The sequence below is a fragment of the Phocoena sinus genome, chromosome 19 (assembly GCF_008692025.1).
Source record: "Phocoena sinus isolate mPhoSin1 chromosome 19, mPhoSin1.pri, whole genome shotgun sequence".
NCBI classification, from domain to species: Eukaryota; Metazoa; Chordata; class Mammalia; order Artiodactyla; family Phocoenidae; genus Phocoena; species Phocoena sinus.
The window spans coordinates 31238383-31254898 of record NC_045781.1 but is presented as its reverse complement, the minus strand read 5'-3'; the positions used below and the strand labels follow the sequence as shown (position 1 = coordinate 31254898).

At 44.3% G+C, this 16516-nt stretch overlaps 1 protein-coding gene across 12 annotated transcripts in view; it reads right to left on the bottom strand.

Moving 5' to 3' along the window:
• Positions 1-16516, bottom strand: part of NLRC5 (NLR family CARD domain containing 5) — a 92909-nt gene that overhangs the window by 56357 nt on the left and 20036 nt on the right. For 11 of the 12 annotated variants that reach the window (XM_032613115.1, XM_032613111.1, XM_032613116.1 and 8 more), the window contains exons 2-4: positions 8802-8913; positions 5320-5627; positions 4459-4518 (exon numbers count right to left, since the gene is read on the bottom strand). In XM_032613115.1, the coding sequence (XP_032469006.1) occupies positions 4459-4518; positions 5320-5627; positions 8802-8821 (388 nt within the window). In that variant the 5' untranslated portion in view covers positions 8822-8913. Of the gene's footprint in view, positions 1-4458; positions 4519-5319; positions 5628-8801; positions 8914-16516 lie in introns of those variants that run through there. The other variant, XM_032613122.1, reaches the window with a different exon arrangement.

Below are 16516 nucleotides of genomic sequence, written 5' to 3'. Positions count from 1 at the left end.
GGCCTGGGCTGAGGGGGTAGCCAGCACCTTCAGGGAGCTCCATTCCACAGACAGGTAGCAGCCAGACAAGTATATCCACGCGCAGGGACTGAGTGAAGGCAGACGGCAGGCAAAGGCTGCACCAGCGTCAGTTCCTGTTTGCAGAGGGGTCCCAGGCCCAAGTGAGAGGGCTGGAGGCTCTGGGCCTGGGCATCTCCCAGCCCAGAATGCAGGAAGCAGGGCCCACAGCCAACAGCCTCAAGCACTAAATGGCTTGGAAAGCACCCAGCTCTGGGCACTGCTGGTTGGAAAAGTGGAGCTTCCACGAGGCTTCGTCAGGCCTGTGCCCTCCCTCCTGTACCAGTGTGTTTTATCCCCTTTATTTCACATCTTCCAAATTTCCTCACTTCTCTTACTAGTTTCATGAGCTCTTGTCTGTTTGCATGGATTTTCAAGAGTTGCTTTAATACCTTTCAGAAGAGGTTGGGAAAGGAAGAAGGAGAACAAGAAGGAAGGGGAGACAGAAAGGAGGGGAGGAAGAAAGAAAGAGGGCTATGGAAGAATTTTAAGAAGTAAAGCAGGACACTCCTACAGCCAGGCACTGGTGATCAATCAGAACAGCCGCTGGAGCAGGTCTCTTGCCCCGCCAGGTGTTAAACTTTTAGATGCTGGTCTGCAGGGAAACCCAGGGGTCCCGAAGAGGGGCTGGAATCAGTGTAAGATATATTTGGGGGCACTGAGGGGCTTGCAGGATCTTACTTCCCCGACCAGGGATTGGACCTGGGCCCTCGGCAGTGACAGCACTGAGTCCTAACCACTGGAACACCAAGGAATTCCCTTGTATTTCAATATTTTAACGAGTCTTTTACTAATAATGGACTCACTAGCTAAATATCAACCAGGCCTGGTCACAGCCAGGTGACAAGTATTCCAGCTCAGTGATAAGGGACAGAGGGACAAGGTATCAAACAGTTTTGATTTATTGGGGAGCTAGGATTACGGGATGGATGTTTTCTGTTATAGCCATGCACAGATATAAGTAAAAAGTCAATATTTCTATAGAAATAAAGGTTCTGAAACCACAGCAAACATCATACTTAATGGTCAAAGACGGAAAGCTTTTCCTCTAAGATCAGGAACAAGGGAAGGATGCCTGCATTCACCACTTCAACTCAACACAGAACTGGCAGCTCTAGCTAGAGCAATTATGCCAGAAAAAGAAATAAAAGGCATCCAAATTGGAAAAAAGAAGTCAAGTTATCTCTGTTTGCAGATGATCAGATCTTATATGCAGAAAACCCCAAAGACAGCCACAAAAAAGCTGTTAGAACTAATAAATGAATTCAGCAAAGTAGCAGGATATAAAGTCAACACACAAAAGTCAGTTACCCCCAATAAAGATGTTAAAAAAAAAAAGTCAGTTACATTTCTATACATGAACAATGAACAATCTGAAAAGAAAATGACCAAACGAATTCCATCTACAGTAGTATCAAAAAGAACAAAATACTTAGGAATTAACTTAATCAAGGACGTGAAAGATTTGTATAATGAAAACTACAGAATGTTGCTGAAAGAAATTAAAGAAGACATAAATAAATGAAACACATGTTCGTGAATTGGAAGACTTAATAATGTTGAAAATTTCAATATTACCCAAAGGGATCTACAGATTCAATGCAATCTCTATTACAATCCCAATGCCTTTTTTTGCAGAAATAGAGCCCATTCTAAAATTCATGTGGAATCTCAAGGGACCCCAAATGGTCAAAACAATCCCGAAAAGGAACAAAACTGGAGGATTCACACTTCCTGATTTCAAAACTTACTACAAAGCTACAATAATCAAAAACAGTGTGGTATCGGCATAAAGACAGACATAAAGACCAATGGAATAGAATAGACAGCCCAGAAATAAACCCTCACATATATGGTCAAGTGATTTTTGACAAGGGTGCCAAGACCATTCAGTGGGGGAAAGGACAGTCTTTTAAACAAATGGTGCTGGGAAAACTGGATATCCACATGCAAAGGAATAAAGTTGGACTCTTACCTAACACCAAACACAAAACCTAACTCCCAGTGGATCAAGGGCCTAAATGTAAGACCTAAAACAATAAAACTCTTAGAAGCAAACATAAGATGAAAGTGTACGACACCGGAACTGGCAATTATTTCTTGGAGATGACACCAAAGGCACAGACATCAAAAGAATAAATAGAAAAATTGGACTTCATAAAAAATTTTTTTTTTTTTTTTTTTTTTTTTTGCGGTACGTGGGCCTCTCACTGTTGTGGCCTCTCCCACTGCGGAGCACAGGCTCTGGACGCGCAGGCTCAGCGGCCATGGCTCACGGGCCCAGCCGCTCCGCAGCATGTGGGATCTTCCCAGACCGGGGCACGAACCTGCGTCCCCTGAGTCGGCAGGCGGACTCTCAACCACTGCGCCACCAGGGAAGCCCCATAAAAAATTTTAAAATCATACATCACAAGGCCCTACCCACAGAGTAAAAAGGCAACCCACAGAATAGGAGAAAATATTTGCAAAACATATATCTGATAAGGGATTAATATCCATAATATAGACAGAACTCCTAAAACTCCACAACAAAAAACCAAAGAAGCCAATTCAAAATGGGCAAAGGACTTGAACAGACATTTCTCCAAAAAAGATATATGAATGGCCAATAAGCACATGAAAAGGCGCTCAACATCACTAATCATTGGGACTTCCCTGGTGGGCCAGTGGGTAAGACTTCGTACTCCCAGTGCAGGGGGCCCGGGTTCGATCCCTGGTCGGGGAACTATGTCCCGCATGCCACAACTAAGAGTCCGCACACCACAACTAAAGACCCTGCACGCTGCAACTAAAGATCCCGCATACCACAAATAAGACCCAGTGCAACATAAATAAATAAATAAATAAATAAAAATTTAAAAATCACTAATAATTAGGGAAATGCTAATCAAAACTACAATGAGATACCACCTCACACCCATTAGGATGGCAACTATCAAAAAAACAGAAGGGCTTCCCTGGTGGCGCAGTGGTTGAGAGTCTGCCTGTCGATGCAGGGAACATGGGCTCGTGTCCCGGTCTGGGAAGATCCCACATGCCGCGGAGCAGCTGGGCCCGTGAGCCATGGCCGCTGAGCCTGCGCGTCCGGAGCCTGTGCTCCGCAACGGGAGAGGCCACAACAGTGAGAGGCCCGCGTACCGCGAAAAAAAAAAAACAAAAAAAAAAACAACCAAAAAAAAAAAAGAAAACAAAAAGTGCTGGTGAGGATGTGGAGAAACTGGAACCCTTGTGCAGTGCTGGTAGGAATGTAAAATGGTGAAGCTTCTGTGGAAAACACTGTGGAGGTGTCTCAAAAAATTAAAAATAGAGTTGATATATGACCCTGGATCCTGGATATATATTCAAAAGAATTGAAGCAGGGTCTTGAAGAGATATTTGTTTACCCATATTCATAGTAGCATTATTCACAATAGCTAAAATATGGAAACAACCCAAGAGTCCACCGAAGGATGAATGGATAAGCAAAATGTCATTTACACATACAGTGGAATATTAGTCTTAAAAAGGAAGGAAATTCTGACTCTTGCTACAACATGGATGAACCTTGAGGACATTATGCTAAGCGAAATAAGCCCGTCAAAAAGGACAAATATTGTATGATTCCACTTATACAACGTACTTAGAGTGGCTAAAGTCATAGAGAGAAAAAGTAAATGGTGGTTACCAGGGGCTGGGGGAGGGCCGAATGGAGGGTTATTGTTTAATGGGTAGAGTTTGCTTTACAAGATGAAAAGAATTATGGAGATGGATGGTGGCGGTGGCGTGATGATGTGAGTGTATTTAATACACTGAACTATACACTCAAAAGTAGTCATGATGGTAAATTTGATTCCATGTAATTTACCACAGTAAAAAGAAAAACAAAAGAAAGATTCTGAACAGAGTGTGGCCTATGAATCAGTGAGGCGGACCATCTGATCGCTGAGCTCACTGCGCTCCATCAGAAAATCAGTCAGAGGCTCCCTGGGTGTGGACGGCAGTTTGTGGGTTAGTGTCAGGCCTGCAGGTGTCTGAATGGTGAGGGGCCTGAGTCTGTGGGGCTGGAGCACGAGGCCCTGAGGCTTGGGGACAGGGAAGTGAGAACGGGCTTCCCCTAGTGAAACCAGGGAGGGGATTCTGGCAGTGGCCAAGGGCTGACAACTTCAGACTCTCCCAGGAGGCTCCGGGTTAGACTCCTGGGAACATGTATCAGGACAGGCCAAAGCCTTGAGGGGCAGAGAGGGGGTGCGGGTGAGGCTGGGAGTCGTGATGAGGGACCTAGGAAGCATGCAGATGGGTCCAAGGATGAGGAGGCTGGTTTATGGGAAACGGCTGTGACCAGCCACCACCAGCCTGCTCTGGGTTTGAGGTGAGGACTTCACGTGCTCACCCCCACTCCCACTCCCCAGCCCCAGGCCTTACCAGGGTGGAGCTGAGGGTCTGGTTGGCTTTCCTCGCCAATGTCCAGCTGCCTGGGGAAGCCTGGAAGAGGGGAGGAGATAATATGCTATGGGCATGTGCTAGGATGCCCTGGGACCAGCTCTGGCCCCATGTCTGGCTCGGGGCTCATCCCTCAGGGTGGGTTCCCAGCAAGGGAGAAATCTACACTCAGTGATCTGTGGAGGGCACAGCTGGTGGTGAGCCTTGAAGGCAGCTGGGGGCAGACACGTGTGCACATCTAAAGGTTTGTGCACATACAGGTATGCGTGTGCACACACACGCGTTTATGCCTGCTTGTGTGCATGCACGTATGTGTGTATCCACGCGTGTGTACACTGTGCCTCCCCGCCTGCCCTGCACTCTGCCTTGTAGAGTTCTTAAGTTCTCACTTTCTCTCCAAGAACACTGTCACCCCTCACTGTTCTGTGCTTCCCCACGGTGCTGTGTAAATAGAAAGAGCCCAAGAAACGTTTGCTGGACAGAACAGAGTTCAGTCAGCCCGCACAGAAGCAGTAGTCCGAGGGCTCTCTCTCTGACTTTCTGACTGCATTGCGAAAAGAAACCTCTTGGGTGTTACAGGCTATTTGGAATTTCCTGGCAGGAAGAAGTCACGTGGTCCTTTCTCTCTGTGCATCCTGCCTTTCTGGGCAACTGGAGTGGCACAAGGTGGAAGGAGGAGTCTTCCAGGTCCCCAGTGGATTTGGTGGTGTTAGGGCATTTGCTCCGGTAGGTGCGCAGAAACATGGAATTTTGTTCCCGGTTTGGCCATGCTGTCTCTGAGCCAGACAGGTCCTGGCCTCGCCTGGGCCTCTCTGGCTCCCCACTTCTCACGGCCACTCTTACCATCTCCGTGGCCCCAAATGCTCAGCAACGGCACCTCCAGGTCCAGTGGTATGTCCAGCTCCATGCACACGCAGTGGATGAACTCCTGCCAGGTGCTCTGACCCTGGGTGTGCAGTTTGCTGAGTTGCTGGATGACCCTCTGTGTGGGGTCTGGGGACTGGTCCCCGGAACCCAGGTCCATGTTGGGGAGGAAGAACTTCACCTTGGCGCTCAGCCATTCTGGGTCTTTGCTGAGCAGCCTCACGAGACATCTGCACAGGTTCTCGGTGCCCAGCTGGAGGCTGATGGGGTCCGTGAGCAGCCCAGCCCTGCAGGGACCAGGTAGGCAGGTGAGCTGGGGGACAACTCAGCTGGGGGGAAGCCAAGAGGGGAAGTCACAAACACCCCCTACATCTGAGGGGAAGAGAAGAGACAGACACAGAAGACAAAGAAGTGGCCTCTCCGTGAAGTCTCAATGCCATTGCCCAGAGCTCGGTCCCAGAAATTAATCTCCTTCTTCTGCATCCTTTGCAAAATTAATCTGTGCCTACGTGTTGCCTCTGGAATGGTCTAGTTCATCCCCCGTGGATAATGCCCTGACGATGCTTTAACTCATTCTTGTTTCCACGGACCCATTTGTGCTGCTCTCTGTGTGAGCTAAGCTCATGGCAGAGACAACTAGCTGTCCCCCAAAATCTGTTCTTCCCTTCTTCCTTAGTACTAGAACCCCTGAATATTCCCTGGTCATCTGGAATAGACTATATTTCTCAGCCTCCCTTGTAGTTAGATGTATCCATGTAATTAAATTTGGGCCAATGGGATGTAGGTGGAAATGTTGTATATCATTCTTTGTTTCTTCCTGTTGGGTGGAATGCCGATGTGATGACTGAAACTTGGGCAGCCATGTTGGATTATGAGGTAGAAGCCAGTACCGAGGAAGATGGAGGGTAAAGCTTTCCTGCCCTGGACTCTCTGACTTTGAATTTCTATTACGTGACAAGGAAATACATTTCTATTCTGTGTAAACCCCTGTTGCTTGGGCCTTTCTGCTATTCACAGTGAAATATAATCCTAGCTAATACAGACCATCTCCTCTCTCTCTCTAAGCAAATTCTCCCCTTCTAAACTGGAACTCTCAAACAACCTGCTGGTAGGAGTACTAATATAAGGCAAGGGACACATGTAGTGAAAGCCTAAAAAGTCTGTAGGCCCTTTGATTCAGCAATTCCATTTCTAACACTCTAGCCTTAGGAAACAATCATGGAGGTACACAGAATTTTTAGTTACAAAGCTGTGCACTGCAGGATTATTTTTAATAGTTAAAAATTGGAAGCAAAAATAAATAAATAAATAAAAGGGCTTCCCTGGTGGCGCAGTGGTTGAGAGTCAGCCTGCCGATGCAGGGGACACCGGGTTCGTGCCCCGGTCCGGGAAGATCCCACATGCTGCGGAGCGGCTGGGCCCGTGCGCCATGGCCGCTGATCCTGCGTGTCCGGAGCCTGTGCTCCGCAACGGGAGAGGCTACAACAGTGAGAGGCCCACGTACCGCAAAAAAATAAAATTAAATTAAAAAATAAAAAAAATAAAAAATTGGAAGCAACCTAAATATCCAACAGTGGGAGATTAACTAACTGGTTATCCATAATACAGTGGAATATACTATAACACTTCCAAATGTACTTTCTGGTACTATTTCCTTAATAATAGAGGCAAACACTCAGAAAACACTTACTATGTGTTAGGCACTGTTTTACGTGCTTTATGTGTCTCATCTAATTATCACAATTCCAGAGACTCCACTTCTAACTCTGAAAAAGGTAGGAGGCCTGCCCAGGGTCCAGCCATACCAACTCCCAGAGGCTGGGGCAAAGACCATGTGTCCTGGGGTTCAGACCCCAGCTTCTCCCTTGACCCTCAGCAGAGGCCTACTGGGCACATGTCCCCAGCCCCTCTGGTCACCCTTCCCCAACTAAACTAATAGCAACAACTCCTTGCTCAGGCACAGGGCTTTAGAATTCATGAAAAATGCTCACATCTATGGCATGGGCAGGGATCACCATCCCCACTGAAGAGATGGAAAGACTAAGCCAAGGAAGGGTAAAGGACATGCCCAAGGTCATCATACAAGTCCATGGCAGAGCCAGGCTCAGAACTGAGATTTCTTACCTCTCAGGCCAGTAAATTTCCAAGGCTTGAGATCCCTAGGTGGCACCAGACAAGGGCTAATCCCTGCCCTTTGTGTGATCTTGGCACAAGGATGTGAACATGGCCTAGGGCACAGTTTCTTTTCTGGGCTATAATGTCCAAAATCATATGGCCCATAAAGAAATCATCCAGGGCAGCAAGGTGCCAGGCAGAAGTGAGGAGTGCCTGGATGGTATAATTTCTGGGAAAGTCCTTCAAATTCAACTTTCCCCTCTAGACAGTCTAACACGATGCCATTGTTTCCACCATGAGTGCTCTATCCTCTGGGGGTAAGACCTTAAGCTCTTTAAAAATAACCATCCCTGGAAGAAAAAGCACATTATATTATTATTGGTCATTGTGAAAGTCTGTGGGAAATAGCCTTGGAGACAGAGGTTCATAGTAGAAAGAGCCTCAGCCCCAGAGTTAGGAGACGGGTGTGCCTGTCCCAGCTCTGTAACTAATTCTCTGTTCACAGAATTGGGCTGTTCACAGATACTCTCTTTCTAGGCCTTTGGTTGGATTGCACCTCCCTGCCCCTTTGAAACTGGGTATGGCCACGAAACTTGCATTGGCAATGAAATATGCTAAAGAATGTCCCACGTCATGTCTGTGCAGAAGTTCACCTTGTTCTCTCTTCTCCTCTAACACAGTGGCCAGCAGTTCCAGATCTCGGCTGTTCCTTTAGCCTGGGTCCGGAAAAGAGGATAATGTGGACTAGAGGCCCCAGTCGATTCATATTAGACAAGAACTGAGACCAGGAAATAACTTATGTTGTCATAAGCCACGGGGACTTTGGAGGTTGTTACTGCAGCATAACTAGCTTATCTTAACTGATACACTCTTTTTTTTTTTTTTTTTTGTGGTACGCGGGCCTCTCACTGTTGCGGCCTCTCCCGTCGCGGAGCACAGGCTCCGGATGCGCAGGCCCAGCGGCCGTGGCTCACGGGCCCAGCCACTCCGCGGCATGTGGGATCTTCCCCGACCGGGGCACGAACCCGCGTCCCCTGCATCAGCAGGCGGACCCTCAACCACTGCGCCACCAGGGAAGCCCTGATACACTCTTAACATGAGCAAATCTCTTCTCTGTCAGGGCCTTGGTCACACCATCCATGCAAAGGGTAGATGCTGACGCAGGTCCTTGCTGACGTTCTGTGTCTGCTGATTCTCACTCTCATGCTGAAGGGTGACTAAGGGTAACTTTGCTATCTTGGGGGCAGTCCAGGGAGCAGTAGGGTGCAGTCTTGGCAGTAGGAGGGTGGGGGATGAAGGAGTGGATGGGAGGGAAAGAGAGGAGGCAAAGGGGAATGATCACCTACCTGGCTTCCTGGTTCATCATAGATGTTCTAGGATGTCCACAGAGAGGGTCTCATGGGTTCCTGGGCCAAGTCCCTGAGCTGGATTTTCAGGTTCTTTCCATAGGACAGGCCCCTAAGAGAGAGGAGACAGTGCACGCTCCCCATCATTATTCCAAGTTCCAAGAGGAATTCTGTAAAGAAGGCACTGACCCCTATACCCCTGACACCGCGGAGGACAGAGACCCAGAAACAGGCTCTCGTCTTCAGGTACAGATCTTCTTCTTCCCCAACCAAGATTCTTTTTGTCCCTGGACTGTTCACAGCCCAGCCCTCCCTGGTGTCACCTCCCGCCGTATCTGGCCCAGAGGATGCCCCTCTTCCTCTTCCAACTTGAACATTCCCCTTACAGCGACTAGTGACGTCACTGCAGGCTCCTCAAATTCAGCAGACTTATTACAGCTAATTTATTGGATGAAAATGGAATAATCCTTACCACAGATGTCAGCTTCCTTTCCTAATAAAACTCCAAAAAGGTTAGAATGTGCAGTCTTCTCTCTCAATACGTCATGAAGAAGTTTTTAAATAATCAAGAGCAAACATTCTTCTTAATGAGAAAACCCAGAGGCATCGATCACTGTCTCACCAAGAGGACAATAAAATGATGCTCTGATATTTTATAATAACTATAAATGGAGCATAACCTTTAAAAATTGTGAATTCTTATGTTGTACACATGTAACTTATGTAACATTGTACATCAACTATATCTCAATAAAAAATAAAATAAAATGATGCTCTGGCACAAATGCCTACGTAATACAGCTTTAGAGATCTCATGTAACAATAATATTGAATAGAGAAGAAAAAAGATGGCTAAAAAGTACACGGAAGAACGGAAGAAAGGCAAAATATGAGAGTAGTGTGCACTGATTATCTCCGAAGTATGAGGAATGTAACAACAAAGTTCCAGACTTTAGATCAATCCACACCAAGAGGGCACATTCTATAGAGAGCCCAGAAATAAACCCACACACCTATGGTCAATTAATCTTTGACAAAGGAGGCAAAAATATACAATGGGGAAAAGATGGTCTCTTCAGCAAGTGGTGCTGGGAAAGTTGGACAGCTGCATGTAAATCAATGAAGTTAGAACACACCCTCACACCATACACAACAATAAACTCAATGGCTTAAAGACTTAAATATAAGACATGACACCATAAAACTCTTAGAAGAAAATATAGGCAAAACACTCTCTGACATAAATCGCACCAATGTTCTTAGGTCAGTCTCCCAAGGCAAGAGAAATAAAAGCAAAAATAAACAAATGGGACCTAATCAAACTTACAAGTTTTGTACTGCAAAGGAAACTGTAAACAAAACAAAAAGACAACCTATGGACTGGGAGAAAATATTTGCAAATAATGTGACGGACAAGGGCTTAATTTCCAAAACATACAAATATCTCATACAACTCAATAATAAAAAAATGAAAAATGCAATCAAAAAATGGGCAGAAGACCTAAATAGACATTTCTCCAAATAAGATACACAGATGGGCAATAGGCACATGAAAAGATGCTCAACATTGTTAATTATTAGAGAAATGCAAATCAAAACTACAATGAGGTACCACCTCACATCGGTCAGCATGGCCGGCATTAAAAAGTCTATGAATGCTGGAGAGGGTGTGGAGAAAAGGGAACCCGCCTACACTGTTGTAAACTGGTGCAGCCACTATGGAGAACAATATGGAGGTTCCTCAAAAAACTAAAAATAGAATTGCCATATGATCCAGCAATCCCACTCCTAGGCATATACCCAGACAAAACTATAATTCGAAAAGATACATGCACCCCTATGTTCATAGCAGCACTATTCACAATAGCCAAGACATGGAAACAACCTAAATGTCCATCAACAGATGAATGGATAAGGAAGAAGTGGTGTACATATATATATATATACACACACATACACACACATATATATATGTATATATACACACACACACAATGGAATACTACACAGCCATAAAAGAGAATGAAACGGTGCCATTTGCAGCAACATGAATGCAACTAGAGATTATCATACTAAGTGAAGTAGGTCAGAAAGAGGAAGACAAATACCATATGATATCACTTGACAGTTACTCAAATGACTCAAATGAACTTATCTACAAAACAGACTCACAGAGAACAGACTTGTGGTTGTCAAGGGGGAGGGGTGGTGGGGGAGGGATGGACTGGGAGTTTGGGATTAGCAGATGCAAACTATTAGTATAGAGTGGATAAACAACAAGGTCCTACTGTATAGCACAGGGAACTATATTCAATATCCTATAATAAGCCATAATGGAAAATTATAGGAAAAAGACTATATATATATATATATATATATATATATATAACTGAATCACTTTGCCATATAGCAGAAATTAACACAACATTGTAAATCAACTACACTTCATAAAATAAATTTTTAAAAAGGAGAGCATATTCTAATATAACAGAGATAAGTACTGTAGTTAGAAACAAGGAAAAAAAAAACACGGCCTGTTGAAGAGCTACTGAGGTAATAATGGTTTTTTTAAAAAGAAAACTGTCAAATTCTAACAGAAGAAATGGAGAGAAGCATGAGAAAATTGAAATAAAGCCTTGCTATGGACTGAATGTTTGTGTTCCCCCCAGACTTATATGACGAAGCGTAAATCTGCAGTGTGACGGTATTTGGAGATGGAGCCTTTGAGAGGTAATTAGGTCATTAGGATGCAGCCCTCGTGATGGGTTTGTGCCCTTATAAGAAAAGGCAGGAGAGGGCTTCCCTGGTGGCGCAGTGGTTGAGGGTCCGCCTGCCGATGCAGGGGACACGGGTTCGTGCCCCGGTCTGGGAAGATCCCACATGCCGCGGGGCGGCTGGGCCCGTGATCTATGGCCGCTGAGCCTGCGCGTCGGGAGCCTGTGCTCCACAACAAGAGAGGCCACAGCAGTGAGAGGCCCGTGTACCGCAAAAAAAAAAAAAAAAAGAAAAGGCAGGAGAGATGTGCTTCCTCTCTCTGCTCACTGCCACATGAGGAGGATAAAGGGAGGAAGCAGCCATCTGCAAATCAAGAAGAGGGTCCTCACTGGGCACCGGATCTGCTGGCACCTTGATCTTGGACTTCCCAGCCTCCAGAACTGTGAGAAATAAATGTGTGTTGTGTAAGCCACCCAGTCTATGGTATTCTGTTAAGACTGCCAGAACCGCTATAACAGACTAAGACAAGCCTGCCTGTGACTACAGAAAGTGAAAGGAAAAACCCCTCTAAGTTAATAGGCGTATTTAAGGCAATGCCTTAAATATATTACAGTAGGATACTTCTGAGAACTTGGTAAAATTATAATAATGGTCTTTTAGACAAAAAATGGCAGATATGACAAGTGTTTGTATGCCTTAACTATTTCATAATAAACATTTTGAATTAGAATTAGATAAAAAGAAAAAAACCGAAGGCAATTATATCAAAGACTATTCATTGGGAGAGGCAGGCAATAATGGAGAGGCTTCCAAACAAAGGCATTTTATAAAGTAACTGTCATTAAAACTTTATGGTACCAGGCGCTTCCCTGGTGGTGCAGTGGTTAAGAATCCACCTGCCAATGCAGGGGACACGGGTTCGAGCCATGGTCCGGGAAGATCCCACATGCTGTGGAGCAACTAAGCCCGTGTGCCACAACCACTGAGCCCGTGTGCCCTACAGCCCGTGCACCGCAACTACTGAGCCCACGCGCCGCAACTACAGAAGCCCGCGCACCCTAGGGCCCGCATGCCACAACTACTGAGCCCGCGTGCGGCAACTACTGAAGCCCATGTGCCTATAGCCTGTGCTCCGCAACTGAGAAGCCACCACAATAAAAAGTCCGCTCACCACAATGAAGAGTAGCCCCCACTTGCCACAACTAGAGAAAGCCCGCGCGCAGTAACGAAGATCTAGTGTAGCCAAAAACAAACAAAACACAGCACATATGTAACCTATAATGGTATAATGGAAGAGATTATTAAAAAAAGAATATATATATGTATATATATGTATGTGTAACTGAATCACTTTGCTGTATACCTGAAACTAACACAACATTGTATGTAAATCAACTATATAAAAAACACATAGTAATACAAGTGTTTTAAATGGAAAGAATTATTATTATTATTGTTATTGGCTGTGCTGCGCCCCTTGTGGGATCTTAGTTCCCTGACCAGGGATTGAACCCGGGCCCTTGGCAGTGAGAGCACGGAGTCCTAACCACTGGACCGCCAGGGGGATTTCCTTTTTTTTTAAGAATTATTTTTTAGTTACATAATTAAATTAAATTTTTCTGTATGGGCAAATTAAAACCACAACCAGATACCATTTCACACCCCTGTCGAAAGTCTGTAACGAAAGAGAAGATAATACAAGTGTTGATGAGGATGTGGAGGAACAGGAACTCTTATATACTGCTGGTGGGAATGCAAAATGGTGCAGCCACTTTGAAAAAGTTTGGCAATTCCTTAAAATGTTAAACAGAGGGTTATAACCCAGCGATTTTCTACTCCTAGGTTTATATCCTAGAGAAATGAAAATATACATCTACATGAAAACATGTACACAAATGTTTATCATCCCTAATAGCTAAAAAGTGAAAACAGTCCAAATGTCCAAAAACTCACAAATGAATAAGCAAAATATGGTATATCTATCCATACAATAGAATATTATTTAGCAATAAAAAGGAACAAAGCAACAGTACATACTGCAACATGGATGAACAGCAAAAACATGCTAAGTGAAAAAAGCTCCAAAGTATACTAGTAAGTGAATTCAACTTTTAAAAGCTATGGCACATGTATGTTTTAAATGTGCTGTGTGCATTTGCATACATAGAGACCAACTCTAGGGTTACACAAGTAACTGGTGGCAGGATTGTGTCTGGGGAGGGAACCTGGGGGACCCAGGCAAAGGAGAGCCCTTTACACTGTACAGTTCGCTCTGTATCTGTGGATTTGAATCCTCAAATGTGGAACCCGCGGACACGGAGGGCCAACTGTACCACGCCATATTATATAAGGGACTTGAGCAACTGAGGATAGGGATACGGAAGGACGACCGTTCTCTTCTGAACCACTCTGTACCATTAAAACTTTTCAACGGGTGCATTTCAATTTTTTTTTCAAAGCCATAAAACGTTCACATTAAAAACTAGAATAGACATTTCCCCAATGTGTAAGGAAGAGAAATTCACAGTGCTGAGTAAGCACAAGAAACCATCAGTGCTGCTCACATGAATGGAAGTTACCTACAGAACGTGAAACACCAAAACGAAAACAGAATTAGGAAGGCAATAAGTGAGGATAAATATTTGCATTAAGTATGACAGATAGAGACTGAAAATTCAAATTAAGAAGTAATTCATACACACCGAGGAAACACTTTATTCTATTTTTTTTTTTTTTTTTTTCGGTACGCGGGCCTCTCACTGTTGTGGCCTCTCCCGTTGCAGAGCACAGGCTCCGGACGGGCAGGTTCAGCGGCCATGGCTCACGGGCTCAGCCGCTCCACGGCACGTGGGATTCTCCCGGACCCGGGGCACAAACCTGTGTCCCGTGCATCGGCAGGTGGACTCTCAACCACTGCGCCACCAGGGAAGCCCCTATTCTACTTTTTGTTTAATGTTTCTGTGTGTGTTATAGGGACAAACCTACATTTTCACTGGGAAAGTGTTGAAAAAGTTGAACAGATAATGTAATGAATATTTGCTAAATGTCAGGCAAGTGCCTTTAGGCTTCATCTCTTTTAATTCTCACAGCTACTCCTCTTGGATGCCTCCTATGCATTTAAAAATTTCCGGGGACTTCCCTGGCCGTCCAGCGGTTAAGACTCCATGCTTCGACTGCAGGGGGCACAGGTTCGATCCCTGGTCGGGGAGCTAAGATCCTCCATGTCATGCTGCAGGGTGTGGCCAAAAAAAAAATTTCCCAGTCCAAAGCTGAGCTCCTGATCTCCCCTCCCAAACTGCCCCTCCCACCCACCCCCTTCCCCATTCCAGTGAAGGGCGGCCTCAAGCTTCGTCAAGCTCAGGCCAAAGGTGGCTTAAGTTTTCCAAGCACATCACAGAATCTTATTTCCTCCACTGCTACCTAGACCTGGCACCATCATTTCTTACCTGGATTCCTGCGCCAGGAGGCCTACCCCCAACATCCTTCACAGAGAGCCAGATGGTCAAGTTAAAACATGGCCCACACCACATACATTTGCCCCTTCCTATCGCACCCTGAGGAAAAGCCAAAGTTTTCAACACCATCAAGCGGTTTGAACAGTTAAAAGAAAAATCAAATGTGATAACTTTAACATTCCCCTTACCGTGTTGGTTGTTTTCCACTTATTTTTAAATTAACTTTTGGTAGTTTATGGTTTTTTTCTGAGAAATTTTCTTAGTTCGTCAAGAATGTTCAAACTTAGTATGCAGCACACAGCTGTGTATAATATTTTTTTTTGTCCTTTTTTTTTTTTGGTCGAACCACGCAGCTTGCAGGATCTCAGTTCCCCGACCAGGGACTGAATCCAGCCATCAGCAGCGAAAGCGCGGAGCCCTAACCGCTGGACCAACAGGGAATTCCCTCTTGTACTTTTAAATTTCACATTTTTGTACTTAATTTAGTTTCTCTTACTTTGTCTTTCTTTCCTTATTAAATTTGCCAGCAGTTGGTATCTCTTATGTTTAAAAACAAACTTTTGTTTTCTTTTATCAGTTCTGTAGAATTTTCCCTTCTCTAGTTTTATAATTTTTGTTTTTATCTTCTTATTTCTTGCCCCTGATTTACTGAGACTGTTATTCTTTAAACTGCTGAACTTTACGCCTTAGGCCATTTTGAGTTTTTTCCTTTTAAAAGAACTTTTGGCCAATTTCCATAAATTTATATTGTTTATAGCAAATTTATATTGGATTACTAGTAGATTATAATTTTGAACTGAGTCATTTAATAGAGGGGTGAGTTCTTTTAAAAATCTTGGTCATTAATTTTTTGCTTTACTATACTGTACAAAGAATAAATCCTATCTAATTTCTGCTTTCGGGAATATGTTGAGAGTTCCCTTTTTGGCTTGGTATATGAGAAATTAAAAAATATTCCTTGAACATTTAAAAGATACTCTTTTTCAACAAAGATGGATTTCTGTCTCACAAATTAGACCAAAATAAAGTCTACTTGGAGTCAAAATTTAAATGTAAAAAGTTAAACCATGAAAGTACTAGAAGAACAGATAAACAACAAGGTCCTGGGAATTCCTTGGGGGTCCAGTGGTTAGGACTCAACGCTTTCACTGCTGAGGGCACAGGTTCAAACCCTGGTTGGGGAACTAAGATCCCGCAGGCCAAGCCGCCAAACAAAAAAGAAAAATTATGACATATCCATGCAATGAAATCTTATGCAGCCATTAAAAAGAAAGAGGCAGAACTATGTGGAATGATATGGAACAAGATACATCACATTTTCAAAAAGGTCAAGGGCAGAATAGGGTACCTTTGCCGCATTCGTGTAAAGAAAAAAAAATGTGTATGTTTCTAAATACATGAATATTTCTGGAAGAAACTCATAATAGTAATTGTCCCCAGGGAGGGGAACTTTTAGAATTTTATGTTGTATGCATGTATTACCTAAATAAGATTAATTTTTAACAAATCGAATATATCTATTACCTCACCCATACTGGTTGTCCT